At 34.7% G+C, this 17,651-nt stretch overlaps 1 protein-coding gene across 8 annotated transcripts in view; it reads left to right on the top strand.

The window, feature by feature from the left end:
• GPHN (gephyrin) overlaps positions 1–17,651 on the top strand; it is a 524,395-nt gene that overhangs the window by 339,608 nt on the left and 167,136 nt on the right. For 4 of the 8 annotated variants that reach the window (XM_043918812.1, XM_043918808.1, XM_043918813.1 and 1 more), the window contains one exon: positions 1,020–1,076. The exons of 3 other annotated variants lie outside the window; for them this stretch is intronic. In XM_043918812.1, the coding sequence (XP_043774747.1) occupies positions 1,020–1,076 (57 nt within the window). Of the gene's footprint in view, positions 1–1,019; positions 1,077–3,233; positions 3,306–17,651 lie in introns of all 8 variants that reach the window. One more of the 8 variants, XM_043918815.1, reaches the window with a different exon arrangement.

The following is a 17,651-nucleotide window of genomic DNA, read 5'->3' as shown; positions in this document are numbered from 1 at the left end:
GGGCTGGTGATCTGTTTCACCATAGGTAGTATCATCTTCTGTCTTTTAATACAAGCAAGACCATCACAACTAACTTGAGCTGTGCTGGTCTGAATGGAGACCATCATCCTGCACATGAAGGAATCCATAATGTAAAAGCACTTGATCTGAAGCTTCCTTTCAGTCTCCCCTGACTCTTTTTTTCAGTTTTTTTTTCCTATTTAAATACAATATTAGTTATTGTTACAGCTCTATTAAAATAAAGGCAAAGGGCATCTAATAAAAAAGGCAAAGGCATCTAATAAAAACACTTTGGGTTTAGAATCTTCCTTTCCTCATTTACACAGTGATTTAAAACAAATTTCTAAAATAGCAGTTTTATTTTCTTTTTTGTTGTCTTACCCAAGAGGAAAATTCAAATGAAATAACTGAAAGTTTTGAGGGAGTGAATGTATCTAACTTTGGTCTGGCATTAAAATTTTCTGGTTGGGCAGCACAATTGTTTAATTGGGAACCTCAGTGACAGCTGAATAACCTCAGTGCTTGGGTCAGCAAGCAGAGGAACTTCACTCTGTCACCGACCAAGAATGATGCTTGTCGAGACTGACCTCTCCACTTATGGAACACTCATGCATCTAGTAATACCACTGTTGTCTTCTGATATTACAATGGAATAGGCACTAGAAGAAACCAAGTTTTCTGCATAGGTATATTTGTAATTCTTTGTTTTTTGTAAGCCAAATGCAAATGTAACACTACTCCAGATACTGCTTCATTAGAAGTCCCCAAGATAACCAAAAGTAAGTGCCCGTTTCCTCATCTTAGGAACAGAGTCATAACAAAGACTGAATTCTAGAAACCTGCCTATTTGCAGAGCATGTCATATAGCCTCTGGGTTAGTTACTTAACTCCTTGGCCTCCTAAGACATATCTCAGAGTCGATTGATGTTTTTGCATGTATTATTTACTAATGTTTAGAAAAATTTTTAAGTTCACTTTTTCTTTATTCTGTCTTTTTTACCCATCTTCCCTCATTGTAGCAAATTAGACGGCCGGATGAAAGCAAAGGAGTTGCTAGTAGAGTTGGATCCCTCAAAGTAAATATGTTTCTAACATTTTTTGGCAAGATTTCGTCTATAGCCTACACTTCTTCCTTTTTGGAGGGTGGAGGGAGGGAGGGGGCTTTTTCCATTTTTCACCATCCCATTTTGTTTTATTTTAGTATTTTTATTGGCTGTTGGGTCATATTTTTTTTGTTTGTTTCAGCTACACATAGAGCAACCAGCTGAAGGCAAGCTGTCAAATAACTAGCTTTGAGTGGCACCACAAACAAGAGAAAGGGCACCTGCCTCATTTCAGGTGCCTATAATTTGGGGTTCCAGAGTAAACCGTTCCTCTGGTTGATGTCACTGACTATGTATTAAGTTCCTGTTACACAGAGAACAAGCATTTATTTTCAGATTTTTATATCCCCCTTTTTTTTGTTGTTAAAAGTAATTAAGTATATTTTAGTGCCATTACCATTTTGTAGTTCATTCCAGAAAAATAATTATTATGAGTTAATAACATATATCACATATATATATAATCTTAAGAATTAGAAAAGGAATTTCATATGATGCTATTATAGTGAGCTCACATATAGTTAATAGTAAGCACTCTTAATCCCTTTTGTTTTGTCAAAAGTTAAAAATTGATATAATAATCAAAAGAAACTGATATTTATCTAAAGGTTTGCCCATTTGTGTATATGGCCTACTAATACACCACTTAAGATTTTTGATCTTATGGTACCATTTGGTAGTTGTTAAATATCCATTTGGTCAATATGTCTTGGGCACTTGATACTCTAACATTTAATCACGATGAAAAGATAAATAAGTTATCACCCTTAAGGGACTTAGGCATAGCCAATTAATCACTTTTAATGCTGCCACTATAAATGCAAGTTGGAAATTTTGCTGAATTTTAAAAATACACAAAGAAACCTCCTTCAAAATTAGCCACTTCTGTCTCAATCCCATGTGTCCTAACAGCAATAGTAACTGCTAAATTAATCAAAATGACATAAATCACTGTTCTGGAATATCCCAATATTCAGTAACTACTTTGAGGCTAATATTAAGTCATTTAAAAATTTTACACACCTCCAATTTATTTCCATTTAACAATTTATGAAGCACTAATATCTGTACTCTTTCCTCTCCTTGCCTCTTCTGCCTTCTTAATTTTACTTTTTGTTGTTGTTTATTTATCTGTATGTGTGCACACATGAGTGCACATGGATGAGGGTGTGTCTGTATGTTTGTGTCTTTTATTCCAAACAAGCCATCTTCTCTGTTCTCTAACACTGCTATATACTGGGTAGCATGTTTCTGTTATTATTTCACTAAGATAATCAGAGGGGCTTGGAAGTGTTGGTTATATGCCTATTTCAAAAGCAAGGCAAACTAAAATTATTTAGTCAGAAATATATGACTTTATGTATCTTGATGATATATCAGTAGCATTCCTCACTGTCTACCTGTGAGGTATCATATTTTAATTTTTAAGGGGACATAGATCCATTATTGTTGAAACTGGATTATAACTCAGATTCAAGTGAGAAGGTGCAGTTTGACATAACTTTTTGGAAATGACTGATAGTGAAATAAAGATTAAATAGCATTCATAACTGCAGCACCATCTGCTATAAACTGGATTATATGTGCAAGTACACCTGTGTTGATCTTGAACTTAAACTTTTGGATGTAAAGAACTTCAAGTTGTCATTATATGTTTATTGTTTTTAAGTGTATATACAATATGATTATGTATATACACATAAATACATTTAAGAACAAAATACACATTTTAGGGTTCAGTCCATTTACTTGGATATGGATGAAGCCTTAAATCATAAAGTGTGTTTGGGAAAGAAAGGCAAATTTCATGGTTCTTAAGTATCTTTTTTCCATATTTCTGCAAAAGTGAAAGCTTTAAAGTGAATCTGTAGGGAATTATAAGAATAGTTATGGTATTTATTTTCTCTAACACTTTGGGGAGAAAAGATGCTTTAATTAAAATATTCTCTTCCTAGTCACAGTTTATTGAGCGTGTATTCTTGCATTGTACAAAGATCTTTGATGTTTTGAGATGTTTGCCAAAGGCAGTGAGGAATGTATAATGCTATGATCTTATTTTTAAAAGGAAAAAGGAAAACTGAAAAGAGAACAAGTTGCTTTTTCAATTCATTTTCTGATGTTTACATGTAGCTCCATCGAAAGCTGGAGGAGCTCAGAGATCACCTAGAAGGCAATGTGAAAGGATACTCTCTCAGAGTAAATGTACGATTTCACTCGGTGATTTTTTTTTCCCCAAACTTCTGCTGACTGGTAATTCCAAATCAGATTGGTTTGTCCTCTCATCTCCATTTTTTTACTTTCTGTCTCTTTCTCCCTATCTCTTTCTTTCTTTTTGAGCTGTAGCTTCATGCTCACATTTATGAAATAAAGATTAAACTGGCAGGGTAGATGACCTTTAGCCACAGTAACATTGCATTTGATTTAATAGCACTCTGGCTCCAATGCAAATTAAAAACTTTTTTTCCCCAAAAAATCTGTGTTTCTTACACAATTGTATAATTTTCTGAGGATCTTTTCATGAGACTTCATTTGGAGCTTTTCCATTGACTGTGTCTTCTGACCCTTGTTGGAGTGTGTCAGCAGGATTCTAAATTATGTGCTGGATCCAAGTTATAGAACCTTGATGATTCCATTTCAGTTGTCAAGGAAAATATTCAATGTTAGAGTCTCATTATGGGTAATCTGGCAAGTAGATAACGTCTATTCTGAGTTAATAGACTTCTTTTAACTCAGACTCTTTGGGAATAAGTAAGATACTGTGGTTTTTTTTTTTTTTTTTGGTCTAAAAATAAGAAAATTAGGCAGTAAGAATCTTCACTATGAACACTATTATGTAACATCTTACAAATAATTGAGATAATGGCTAATCTCATGACCCAGGACAACACTTTGAAGGAGAACAATACCTTTTAGTCACTCAGTGCTGTCCACACATCATATAGGCATACTAATAATAGTATTTTTGTGACTGATTAGTTCAGACTCAGAATGCTTGGTCCTTCTCCTGAGTATATCTTTTCAAGATAAATAGAATTAAAATCTCTGAAATGGTATATGGTAAAAATAAAATAGAACAAAAACAAAAATATTGCAGTAAATAATTTCTGGCTCTATTTAACCCCAGTCTCCTATTTCTGGGGCTTTAAAAAGAAGTTCCTAAGAATCTTAGGTCTGATTTACTTCTCCCAAGATTATTGCCATACTTTTAATTCATTTGCTATAATAGTTATGAAGGATAGAATAAAAAATACTAGCGCTATGAAAATTCTCTGTTTTCTCAGCTTTGTTTTTAATTATGTACTGTCTATTATGTGTATCTCTTCATGAAATTCCTGATTACTAAAGTTCAGTTTTTAATAATATCAATCATTAAATACTGATTGCTAAACAGAGGAGGAAATTAATATGTGTCTCATTTTTCTACTTCTTTCTTTTGAGCCAGTCCTTCTTTTCAGTCATATTCTTAAGAGAATTTGAAAAATCATCCACAGTCATCCCCAGAATCTATTCCAGTGTTCTAGAAATTTAAAAGATTTTTATTAATTTTATAATTAAATAAGTCTAGATACATATGGACATCATTCTAGAAATTCCTAAAATGAGTCTCATAATGTATGTATGTAGTGCCATATTCTTCCCTAACCAGTCATAGGAAGTGATATTATTTTTCTTTCAATGAAACCAAGACCAGAAAATTAGACTTGCTAAGGTCTATATGGTAGGGTGTTCATGTTAGATTAGGTTTATTGAAAGCTCTGTGCTTTGAAGATTGGGTTCTCATGCCACTCCAGTTTCTTCAATACCTATCCTGCAAGGAGGAGTACATAGTAACTAGTCTGAGTGTCCTCACCTTTTGTTTAATTTCACTGTGTCACACTTTGTCCTACCTTTTTTCTGAAAAGACTGAATATAAAGTATATCATCCTAAGATTCCTGTTAACTGGAATAATAGGCAAAAAAATTTTTTTTAATTGTCAAAAGGCAAATAATGGTATCTTCTCTACAGAGTTCAGCTAAGAAAAGATACAAATCAAATCTCGGCTGAATGTTCAGGTTTTCTCCTTTCCTGTTAATTCCCCCAGAATGCTTTAAAATAATGGCTTCCTAGGTGGCTCAGTGGTAAACAGTCCACCTGCCAATGTAGGAGCTGCAGGAGACACAGGTCCAATCCGTGGGTCAGGGAGATGGAGGAGGTAATGGCAACCCACTCCAGTGTTCTTGCTGGGAGAATCCCATGGACAGATGAACCTGACAGTCTACAGTCCATGGGGTTGCAAAAGAGTCAGCCATGTCTGAGCACACCTTAAAATATGCCTTGTATGTTAAAAACTGTTACTTAGAGATAAAGTTATTCTCAGTACCATAGGCTGTATCAACAGATTTTGTTTCTAAAATGAAATAAATTGGCATATAGTGACCATTTCATTTTGTGGAAATTTATTATTTCCACAGAAGAGCAAGTATATGAGTGCTTTTTAATTCATTGAAACATTGCTAAATATTTCAGAGAGATGAAAGATTCAGAACCATGTCACCACTTAAATATTTAATAGTTGAAAAAGGTGAGATCATTCAGAAGTTTGGGATAAGGATTTAATTAAATCAGTGCTTCAACTGGTATCATCTATATGATATATTATGTTTTTTAGAGGAAAGAACCCTGTGTTTTTATTTATTACATATAATCAATGATATAAAGTTGAATATTCTATTAAGCAATTATTTTTAGAATAGTTTTGTTTTTATTTCTCATGTGAAACCATACTTTTTTATTTTACATGGATTCTTCTATAGCAGAATGTAGGATGCACTTGATTCTTGTAAATTAAGAATGTATCATCTTTTTCTGTACTTTGTACAGAGCTTAAGTATTCTGAACTCTAAATTTGTTTTTAGTAATTTTAATAATAATAAAATTATCATCTTGAACCCTGGAAAGAAGCTTAAATGTTAAAACATTCAGAAAAAAAGTAGATAAGTGCTTACGAAATAAAGACAAAAAAGAAATGAGAGGAATAAAAATACCTCAAAGCCACAAATTTTGTGTTTTAAGTCAGTCCATATAATACCCTGGTAAATTTCCATTCATCTACAAATATATACAGATAGGTTTGGGGTAATCAAATATGTTAATTTTTTGAAAGACTTTAACAAACAGTAGAAGGGAAGATGCCTTATGAAAACAGATTTACTGGCACATCAGTGTACTAAGAAGAAAGATGATGAAGTAGAAGGAATATGATGAGTACTTGCTGTGCTAACAAAAAAAAAAAGATGGTATTATTTGAAGTGGAAAAAGTTAAGGGAGGAGATATCACATAAAATAAGACTATTTTTATTAAGAAAAATGTTTAAATCAAGTCAGAAAGCAATGTCTTTTGAAGAATAGTTTTTCAATGTTTAGTAATTTCCTGAATGCTGAAATAAGACTAGTATGAAATAGGATAACAAATAATGAATTAGATAATTGTGATTTTACAGGCCTTTAAGATCAGTGTTTTGATTCCAGCTTTAGTTCTAAACTAACACTTCTTTATATGTTGGTGAATTGTCTTCGGGATATTTTCACTTTTCTGTTCATTAAATTAATGCTATAACTCAGGGGTCAACAAACTACAGCCCTTGGGCCAAATCCTGTTTCTCTTTTGTGGGTCCATGACCTAGGAATGATTTTTGCATTTTTAAATGGTAGTGGGGGAAGTCAAAAGAATATTTTATTGTAGCATGTGGAACATTATATGAAACTAAAATTTCAGTGTTCAGAAATAAAGTTTTATTGAAACACAGCCACACTCTTTCATTGTATGTAATCTGTGGTTGCTTTTGCACAACAGCAGAGTTGAATAATTGCAGCAGAGACCATATGGCACAGAAAGCCTAAACTGTGTAGTACTATCTCCCTGTTTGCCAAGACCTGCTAAAACTGGTTAGAGTGTCAAGATGACATTGACAAAGAGATTGTTATAAAAGAGTCTGTGTGAAATTATTTTACAGGTTGAGAAAAGGAAAGTTGCTAATTTTTTCTCAGGATGGTTATAGGTCATTCTGCATGGAAGCATACACTGAAAAGAGTTGATCCCCTGAAATTTCCTACCTTTACATTTTTATTCTTCCTTTTTATATTATTTTTTCCAGCTGCTCTCTCTTCACATGCCAAACACACGCACCTGCACACCAAGTAAACTCACCATGAAATTACATTAAACCCTTCAAATATAGAACTGTCATATGGAGAAAGTACAGATTATTAATTCCTCTTATCTGGGCGGGGGGTACCCTTACAAAGATTTAAAGATAAATTGCATTCTTGCTCTTTGAACTGTTTTAAAATGTGTTTTTAGAGTATTTTTGCTGCACACATTACATTTTTCTGTTTATTACTTCCTTGTATCTTAGTAAAGATATTTCCTCTGAAAACCATGATCAACTTTTGATTTCTGCTAAATTTCTTAGTTGACCCCACATAAAATCGTAAGTTCTATAGGAAATTTCATACAACTAGGAAAGACACTCTAATGTGATCAAGTAATACATCATGTCTTAATATAGCATTTAAAAATCCTTAAGTGTTTACATTGAATCAACCTGCTTTGATTGAGATAAGGAAAAACAGCTGGACCATTAGTCCTTAGATGAATAATCTTTAAGTAGCTTTTAAATGAGTAAACATCAATTTGTTTACGTACTCTTTCTTTAAGCACATTTCAATGTTTTTTGGTTCTTGTATGTAGAACATTGTTTGGGCCTCCTAAGTCTTCCTTCTTTGACATTTACTCACATTAATAATAGGCATTTATTTACTATTTAATTTATAGCATGTAACATCCTGAGTATCTTGGTAGGTAATGTTTTATAATATGACCAGGTTACAGTAATGATAAAGATGGCAGTAAATAAATTTTAAGATTATCTCTTTAGAAAACAGGTTAATTTTGCTTTCGCTTTATTAGCATTTGCTTAACATGTAAAGTGAATTAATTCAATCCTGAAGTTTCAGTTCTGCTGAAAAATAGCAAAAACCTTTCTTGTGCTTTGAACCATCTAATACTTGTAAAATTGCCTACAGTAGCCTAAGACATCACTTGGAGTGGAAGTGACACATCTGTGAGGGATTTAATGCTTATTATGGAATTGCCCTTCTCAGAATTGACTTTAATACAAAAATACGATGTTAACAAAAGATCTCCTTGACAAGTAAATTTCCCTAATAATTGAAAATGGAGCAGTGAGAAGGAAAAAAAAGACAAGACTCAAGCTATTTTGAAAGATAAAGCTTTTCAGTTTTACGGGTATAGTTATAGGAACAGAACAAACATGCTGAGGAAGGGTTTCTTAGAACTAGTATCCTGCTAAAGAAAATTAGATGTGTGTGTGGCCGAAAGAAAGGTTAAATTTCTTAATATGCATAGAATTTATCATATTTTAGAAACTACCTCTTAGTAGATCATTAATTGGCAGTGATACAATTTATCATAAATCTTTGTGATGATAAATGTAAAGTTTTCTGAATGTTAATTCACACAGTTCAGTTTTTGAGGATAGGGAAAAAAGACTTTGTATATTTACTCATTCAACAAACCGTTATTGAGTGCCTACTATTACATTCCACTGTGCTTGGTGCTGGAAATATACTAAAAGAACAAATCACATAATGACATTTCTTGATTTCTCCATGGTGCCGTCTTCTGTTCTTTATTTTCCCACCCTAACTTTGTATTTTGGAACTTCATAAAGAGTATGCAACTAGAAAATACATATCTAAGTGTTTAACTCACATGGCATTATGACAGCATAATGAAAGAAGAAGCCACAATATTTAACATGACATGCAACAACCTAGAAAGTAACAACAGGGCAGAAAATTAGAAAGTCAATGTCATAAAAAAGTCACAAAAAAATCAGTGAAACATTCTGATAAAAGATGGGTCTAAAGAGTTTTGTGTTCAGGTTTTTAAATATCTTTTCGTTATTGCTATTGGCTTATTTGTTTATTTAGATTCAGTACTACAGAATGGATTCAGTAATGAGAATGGAATAGTAGGAAAAGGAAATCAGAATGAGCATACTGAGCTGGCTTTGACAGCTTCTTTCAAGAGTAATATCAAAATGTACAGTAGAGTCATTCTGTACATACTCTCACATGTAGTCTGCTAACACTATGACAGTGCGATCAGTGTGGTACGGCAGGAAAAAGTAATCAGTGTTCCACTTCCCTGTTAACCTTACCTGAGCATCTTCTCAGCAAGACCAGACCAGATTCTAACTGGGGTAGTCCTCTCCGTCATGGATATTTTTTAAAGCCAGGTATTTTTTTTTATCACAAGGTTCTCCTCAAATAGTATGAACCTTGAGATTTCAAGCTCAAATGTCTGTTTTTAAGACTGTTTTATTATCTGGCAAATTTGTTGGTGATGGAGCCTCCTAAGCTTCTGAGACACTTACTGTGCTACAACTTCCTCTTTAACAGTGTTTTCTTTTCCCCACTGCAAAACCAGGCTCGGCTTCCCTCGTGTTCATCTACCTATAGTGTATCTGAGGTATACTTTGCACGTGTTTTCTTACATGGTCAACAACATGCTCGCCCTCACCATTCTTCTTTTATTTTCCTTTTGCCTTAATTTATTTTGCCTTGCACTTCGCACTTGGCTGAAAGGGATGACGGTACCAAAGGGAAATAGTTAGCTGTTAATTTTAAGGGGAAATTTGTATATTTTCATACAGTACTTTTTTCTGAGTAACTTTATTCTGGCAGTCACTGTATCATATTGAAATGGTTAAAGCCTAAACAGCCAACTTGATTGTTGCCACCTTAATTCCATAAAGATTCCTTTGAACTGGGTAATTTGTTATTAAACCGTTATTGGCTATGACAAAGATTCCAGTTTGCAGACTTGTATAGGTCTGTCTCTGGTAGCTGAAGATTTAGAATGAATTAGTAAAATCTTGTCCCATTAATCATAGAGGAAGGCATCCAAATTGATTATTAAATGAGAATTTCATATGATTCCCCTATTTTTATATAAAATAGAAGATTCACTCCCTTTTAAAAAACTGATTAGGTTATTCAGGAAAGTAGTCTCCTTGATGCTTATATAAGGTTTGTACAATCTAGGGCTTCCCAGGTACCTCAGTGGTAATGAATCTGCCTGCCAGTGTGGAAGACTCAGAAGATGCCGGTTTGACCCCTGAGTCGGGAAGGTCCTCTAGAGGAGGAAATGGCAATCCATTCCAGAATTCTTGCCTGGAGAATCCCATAAACAGAGGAGCCTGGCACGCCACAGTCCATGGTGTCACAGAGTCAGACACAACTGAGCACACACATACAGCATCTTAAAATCTAGAAAAGCTTATCACTCGTGAGATCCGTGTTCTTTTAACAGAGTATTTTATGTGAACTTTGACCTATGTTCTTTGCCTTTTTAGAGATTTAATTTCTTACTCTTATTGTGTTAAACCATAGCATAAATGGGTTTTCTAGTTGTATAAGCCACAGTCATGGAAATTTTTAACAGACTTTGAATATCCTTTCAGCCTACTGTTCAAAGCAGGGGCACTGTTGAATAGCTAAGAGAAAAGAGTATATGTACCTCAAAATATGATTAGTAAATAACAGGACTTTTAATAGCCTGTGAATTTTTAAGATCTTAACTTTTTACTTTGCAGACATAACCTATTTCTACATGTATTTACTTTGTGCAGGCTATTATAGTTAGTATATGCAGGCCAGTATTGTCAACTTAATTTCTGATTGCAGAAATATTATGTCTGAATGTCATACAAAAAACAGAAAGATGGCACTATCTAAAATACCAGGTAATGTATACAGACCACAAGCAGAAAATCATCCTTTGACTTTAAAACTTTATAAATAGCCTTGCAAAGAATGACACTGCTAAACCCGTAGCTTCACAAAGATTAATTTATTGAGTCAGTAGAATTACAGCCATCTTCTTTAATTTTTTCCTTTGCAAGTTGCAGCTGTTACAGATTTTTTTTTCCTTCTTAACACTGATTTTTGGAGAATTGATTTTTTCTTAAAATGTGTATTTGTAGAGAGAAACAAAGTAATGAAAAGCAAATGAATTACTTGTGATATTAGTAAAGACGTTTGAAAGAGAGGATTGGTACCATCTCATCACCACATTTCCCATAGGTCTTAATCCCCCAGGATTATGATTCCTAGTGTAAAAAATATATAACCCATTTCTTTCTGCCACTTCATCCAGGCAATTCTCCATTCCCCATGAGAGTATTTGAGAAGCCTGCCATTGGCATCATCTCCAGTCACAGCCTACAGCATCCACCAGGGTATCACTTTCTCTGTGACAGCACGTGTGCAGGAGGGCTCTCGGGCTGGAATGCACAGCTGGTTTCTGGGGGGATGGGATTGTGTATGCTGTGGCCTTTGCTCCATAGCACTCCGCTCTGAAATGAGTTCTGGCTTCACTTGGGTTTGTTTTTTTTTCATTACGACACATGAGATTTATTTACTTGTCATGAAGTGTGTTTCTCCTTTTGTCATTTGTGGCAGGGTTCCTACATTTCTATACTCAGTGCCCCATCTCTGTGGACTCCATGGGTGGTTTTATGTTTCTCTTACTCATGTGACAGTCTGATTAGTGTTCATCTCCTTTATCTCATCTCAATCTTCACTACGGTTCTGTTTGGAGAAGATATTATTGTCACCTCATTTTGCAGATAAGGAAACTGAGGCTCAAAGAGGTTAAATATCTTGCCCAAAGTCATAAAAGCTGCCAGATGAGTAGCAGAAATTGTTTTGTCTTAAATACAGTGCTTTTCACTTTTCAGGATTATTAAAAATCATCAACTCTCTGAATGGCATGCAGTAGTCTTGTATTTTCACAGTATATATTTACTTGGTTCAGGTTGATTATGTAGTTTTGGATTTTGTCTTATCAGAATATACAGGTGTATCTATAAAATACAAAACTTGAGTTTAAGGAAGTATTAGAAAGCCATTCCTTTCTATAATTTCTTATTTTTCTTGTATTTATTCATTTAATAAATATTTGTTGAGCACCTGCTATGCTATGCTTAAATACAATCTTCTAGCTATTTCTTGATCTTTGAAATTGGCTTGACATTTAAAATGCATAAAATATTATGAATATAATGAGATCGGTGGCTTCAGTTGCACACTATTTTTCATCCCTTTAAGTCAAGTTAAAAAAAGGGGAGATGGAGCAGGGGGAACTCACTTCCATATTTCTAACTAACATTCAGTTTTTTCCTGCAGTGTTCATTTTTTATAAATCCTTTGGGAAAAAGTGCTTTAGAATTCCCTTAGCTTAAACCAAAGCCAGAATTAGTACTATTTCTTGGTAGAAATGGTGTTCTTTCTGATTTATTTGGAAAATTGAAGTATATACTAGATATAACTCTTTGTGATTTGTAACAGTATCTAAACCCCCCCAAAAAAAATTGAACCCTGTAAAATCTTATTTTTAGTGTCTTAGATTTCCCAGTAGTGAGATTCATTTAGATAATTTGAGATTTGAAGCTAAATTGATTTTTCCTGTTGAGTGGACAGAGACTGAAGCTTAATTAATTGTTTTTACTTAATGCTTAAGAACTTTTAGGGAACTTCCCTGGTGGTCCAGTGGTTAAGACTCCACACTGCCACTGCAGGAGGCACCAGTTCAATACCATCCTTAGGGAAGTAAGATCTCACACACTGTGCAGCAAAAAAAAGAACCTACCTAAAGAAAAGGTGACATTTTTAAGTTGTAACCTGCTAATATGCAAAACAGTTGCTGTTGGACCTCTTAACCCACTATTAGTGTACCAATTCTGATCTAAACAAGTCTTGACAGTTTGGAGTTCTTTTGGACAATGAAGCTCCGTATACTTCTGGATCAATCTCATAATCAACCATATTTATTATTATGATGGTCACCATCCATCATCATTATTATTACTTCTACTTATGATATTTTTCCAGTAGTCATGTGTGGATGTGAGAGTTGGATATAAAGAAAGCTGAGTGCTGAAGAATTGATGCTTTAGAACTGTGGTGTTGGAGAAGACTCTTGAGAGTCCCTTGGACAGCAAGGAGATCCAACCAGTCCATCCTAAAGGAGATCAGTCCTGAATATTCATTGGAAGGACTGATGCTGAAGCTGAAACTCCAATACTTTGGCCACCTGATGTGAAGAGCTGACTTATTTGAAAAGACCCTGATGCTGGGAAAGATTGAAGGCGGGAGGAGAAGGGGACGACAGAGGATGAGATGGTTGGATGGAACCTCAGTGGTCATGATTTGAGTAAACTCTGGGAGTTGGTGATGGACAGGGAGGCCTGGTGTGCTGCAGTCCATGGGGTCACAGAGTCGGACATGACTGAGTGCTGAACTGACTGACTGATGATAGAGCACTTACTTTGGTCAGGGAGCATTCTAGGAGCTTCATGTATGTTACCATTACATCACTATATAGTAACTACCTTGGCACCAACTCCTGTTTACAGACCACATCTCTCTCCAGAGTTATAAGCACCTTATATGTAACTCAGCCCCCAAATCTGTACCTTTACCCACTAATCCAATATATGACACTACCCAATCACTCAAAGACTAGAAACCTGGGAGTTATATCCCTTATAACCAATCAGATCTAAGTCTTAAAGATTCTGCCTCTTTTGTTTCTTTGGAATCTATGCCCCTTGTCTCCAAAGCCACTTTCAATTACTTAGTTGGATTTTTTAATCTGAATTATTAGATCAATATCCAGACTAGTTCCTCTACCCTCATCATTTATTCCACAAATATCACTAATCCATCTTTGCACACATAACAGAATGAACTTTTAAAAATATTAATGTAATAATGTTATTCTACTACTTGAACTCTTTCAATGGCTCTCCATAACCCTTAGGAGGGCTTCCCTGGTGGCCCAGATGGTAAAAAAAAAATCTGCCTACAGTGCAGTAGACCTGGCTTCAATCCCTGGGTTAGGAAGATCCCTGGGAGAAGGAAATGGCTCCCCTCTCCAGTACACTTGCCTGGAGAATCCCATGCACCGAGGAGCCTGGTGGGCTACAGTCCGTGGTGTCCCAAAGAATACAGCACAACTGAGGGAGTGACACTTGCAACCTTTATGAACTGGTCTCTATCTGCCTCATCAACTACTCCTCTTACCACTCCCTATTGTGGTTAAAACTAGTTTCAGCCATGCTTTCTGCCATTCCCTAGTTGGCAGGATCCCTCGTATCTATGAATTATGCTGAACTTTTTCTCTGACTTTCTATCTTTTCTTCACCCAAATTATAATTGTCCCTTAAAACTGTGTTCTTACATCCCAGCTCAAAGAAATCGTTCCCGATAACCTTCCCCTATCTCCCACCCCCAACTGAGTTAGAAGCGTCTATTATATATCCCCATAGCAGTTTGTACTAAATTCTTTTATAATACTTATCATGATGTATTGTAACTGTAAGTTTTACTTTGTGAATTCCTAGAGACCAGAGGCTGCTTTTTTTTAAACCTATCATTCACAGGCTAGATTACTTTGGGGCAAACAGTAAATAATAAATGTAAGTTGAATGAATGACATTAATTATGCCCTAATTGCTGTATCTATAATAATATTCACTTTGTTATTAGATTATTAAACTCAGCTGGGTAAAGACATTGATTTACTTTCTTTATCTAGCACACAATAAGCTTTTAATAAACACATATTAACCAACTCATGAATTACATCCCAGTATCGAGTATCTCATTATATATGTATCAGATGTTCCTAAGATCTGTGTGCATTTTTCTAATTCCCTGAAGCATATATTAATCTAGGTCAATGCTTTTAAACTATTTTAATTCTATACTGCCTGAATGTTCCTACAGTCTACGCTAATATTTCATTTTTAAATAAATCATAAGGGTTGCTGGCACAGTTTTTCTTTAGTGTAGGCTCAAACAATATCAAACAATCATCTCCATCTCTAAACTTCAGTTCCTTGTTGACCTTGAATGTAGGAGGAGGAAAGAGTCTCATAAGCTGTACATTTGACTTTCTTGCCCTGCTGTTGAAACTCGAAGTTTACATAGAGCAATGCAGCTTTGTTCTCTGTGACCCCAATCAGTCTCCTTGACATCCTGTTTGAAAAACACTGAGAACTAAAAGTCTGTGAAAAATCACACTGTTATAAGTTCAGATGGGAATCAGAATTGGTCCACACACACACACACACAAAATAGAAAGCTGAGGTTTATTGTTAAGTCAGTAAGTATTTCTTTTTTTTTTTTCCATTTATTTTTATTCGTTGGAGGCTAATTACTTTACAGTATTGTAGTGGGTTTTGCCATACATTGACATGAATTAGCCATAGATTTATATGTGTTCCCCATTCCGATCCCCACTCCCGCCTCCCTCTCCATCCCATCCCTCTGGGGGAGACCCGTCTCATGCATCCAACCTGGGCTGGTGATCTGTTAAGTCAGTAAGTATTTCTTAGTTAACTTTCAACAAAATTGTAGTCAGAATCTAATGTTGTTGATTGATAAATAAGTTGTATTCAGGCCTCTGATTAAAGCTTCTTCATCTGTTACCAAGACACAAAGGAAATATGGGCAGGCAATTTAAATCGAAAGGAGGCTCAAAATTTAAATTTCCAATAACTTTTTTTTTTACTCTATCCGATAATTGAAGGAAATTGACATCAAAGTGATTTTTACTGCTCTTTTCCTTCATGTGTCCTTATGTACCACAGGTCAGCATTGCATCTCCATTTTTCCTTTTCTTTATTAACCCAATTGTCTGTTCTGCATAGGAGATAATACCAATGAATGCTTGCACCACTTCTTGTACGTTACAGAGATTAATGAATATTAAACAGTTCATGGCCATACTATGATGTGGTTCAGAGCTTTACACACATTTGGTTTACTACCAATCGTAGTCTAATTTTTAAAGGTTCAGATAAATATCTTCTTGACTACTAGCAATGTCAATTTTCTTTTACACGTTTACAAAAATGTGCATTTGGATACAATGGAGTATATAGCCTGGACTTGAGGATGAATAGAATTATCAGTTTTTTCTAGTCACCTTATTTTTCCCCTTTGAAAAGCATATCCTTTCTCAACCAAAGTTCCTCATCTAAACCAGTGCAACAAGTGGTTTGTTTGGCTGTTTTCCCAAGCTGCTATGAAGATGGTGCTGTTCTAGATTTATAAAAGAGATGTTAATTCATTATATACAATGGGTGTACAGTATATCAGGGCTTAATTCTCTGCCAGAATTGAAAAAGATATAGTAATACTTTCTTTCATTCTTAAGTATTTCAGTGCTTCTCAAGAAGCACCATTTGTTATTTAAAGCTGTACTTAAAATTTCTTCTTTGGAAATTCTCCCTATTGCCTTAATTTTTGAATACTGAAATCTCTATATAGCCTTATGTTTACCATGTGAACTTAAGAGCTGAGAGTATGAGGCACGTTTTTATCATAAAACATGGTTTTTTTTTTGAAATAGACTTTTCATTTTTCTGAAAGAATCAAGAGTTTTAACCAGCTTCTTAACATATTCCAAGGGCGGTCATGCTTTGGCGGAAATAATCTTTTACTGGTTGTCTCACAGTGCTTAAAGTTGAGCTAAAAAGTGAGATTGGGCTAGATTTGAGTCCCAGCCCTCGATGTGAATCACAGTCCTAGATTTGAAACCCTGTGCTGCCTCTTACTAGCTTTGTAATCTTAAGCACTTGATCATTAAGTTAGCTTGTCTGTACTTCATATTTTTATAAAATGGGAATGATATCACCTTAAAGATTGAATTGGTTAAGGCTGCTTGGTGCAGTGCACGATATGCATAAGTACTCAGTAAATATAAATTTTATTATTATCAGTACTGATTATCATACTAAAGGCCCAAACATACAGTTATTTTAGTTTGAACTAACTCTCTGCCAGACATATGCTACATTTGTCACAGAGTAAAATGTGTCTGGTTCTGTTATGGTTATTAGCTACAATCTGACTGAAAAATCAAGTATTATTAGCTTCACTATCAATTTGATGCAAGTTAATGTCAACACTTGTACCATTCCTGCCTTCTTTTTCCTAATCATGGTCAAGTATATTGAATATGATATATATGAACATATATCTATGAGATATATCCTTTTTAATTCAATGAGTTGACTATCTTCTCCAATTTTTATCTTGTTTTTTTCTCCAAAATCACTTCCCTATTTAGTGGCTGCATTATTTATACACATTGACCTCACCTCACAGAAGAGTATCGCTAAAAAGAATAATGCTTTTGATTATAATTATTATTTTAGGGTAGGAAAAGTTTTCCTTGACCCTCTTAGGACCCCTGATTGGATCTGAAAATTAAACTGATAAAGATGAGCAGGAATAAGCATACAAATTTATTTAATATAAATTTTACAAGGAAATGAAGACCCAAAGAAATTGTTAAATCCAATATTAAATTGTTAAATCCAGGTGGCATTAGTGGTAAAGAATCTGCCTGCCAATGCATGAAACGTAAGAGACACAGGTTCGATCCCTAGGTCGGGAAGATCCCC

This window comes from Cervus elaphus, chromosome 12 (genome assembly GCF_910594005.1).
Source record: "Cervus elaphus chromosome 12, mCerEla1.1, whole genome shotgun sequence".
Classification (NCBI taxonomy): domain Eukaryota; kingdom Metazoa; phylum Chordata; class Mammalia; order Artiodactyla; family Cervidae; genus Cervus; species Cervus elaphus.
Note: the sequence above shows the minus strand (reverse complement) of the source record. Positions and strands in the feature narration are given on the sequence as shown.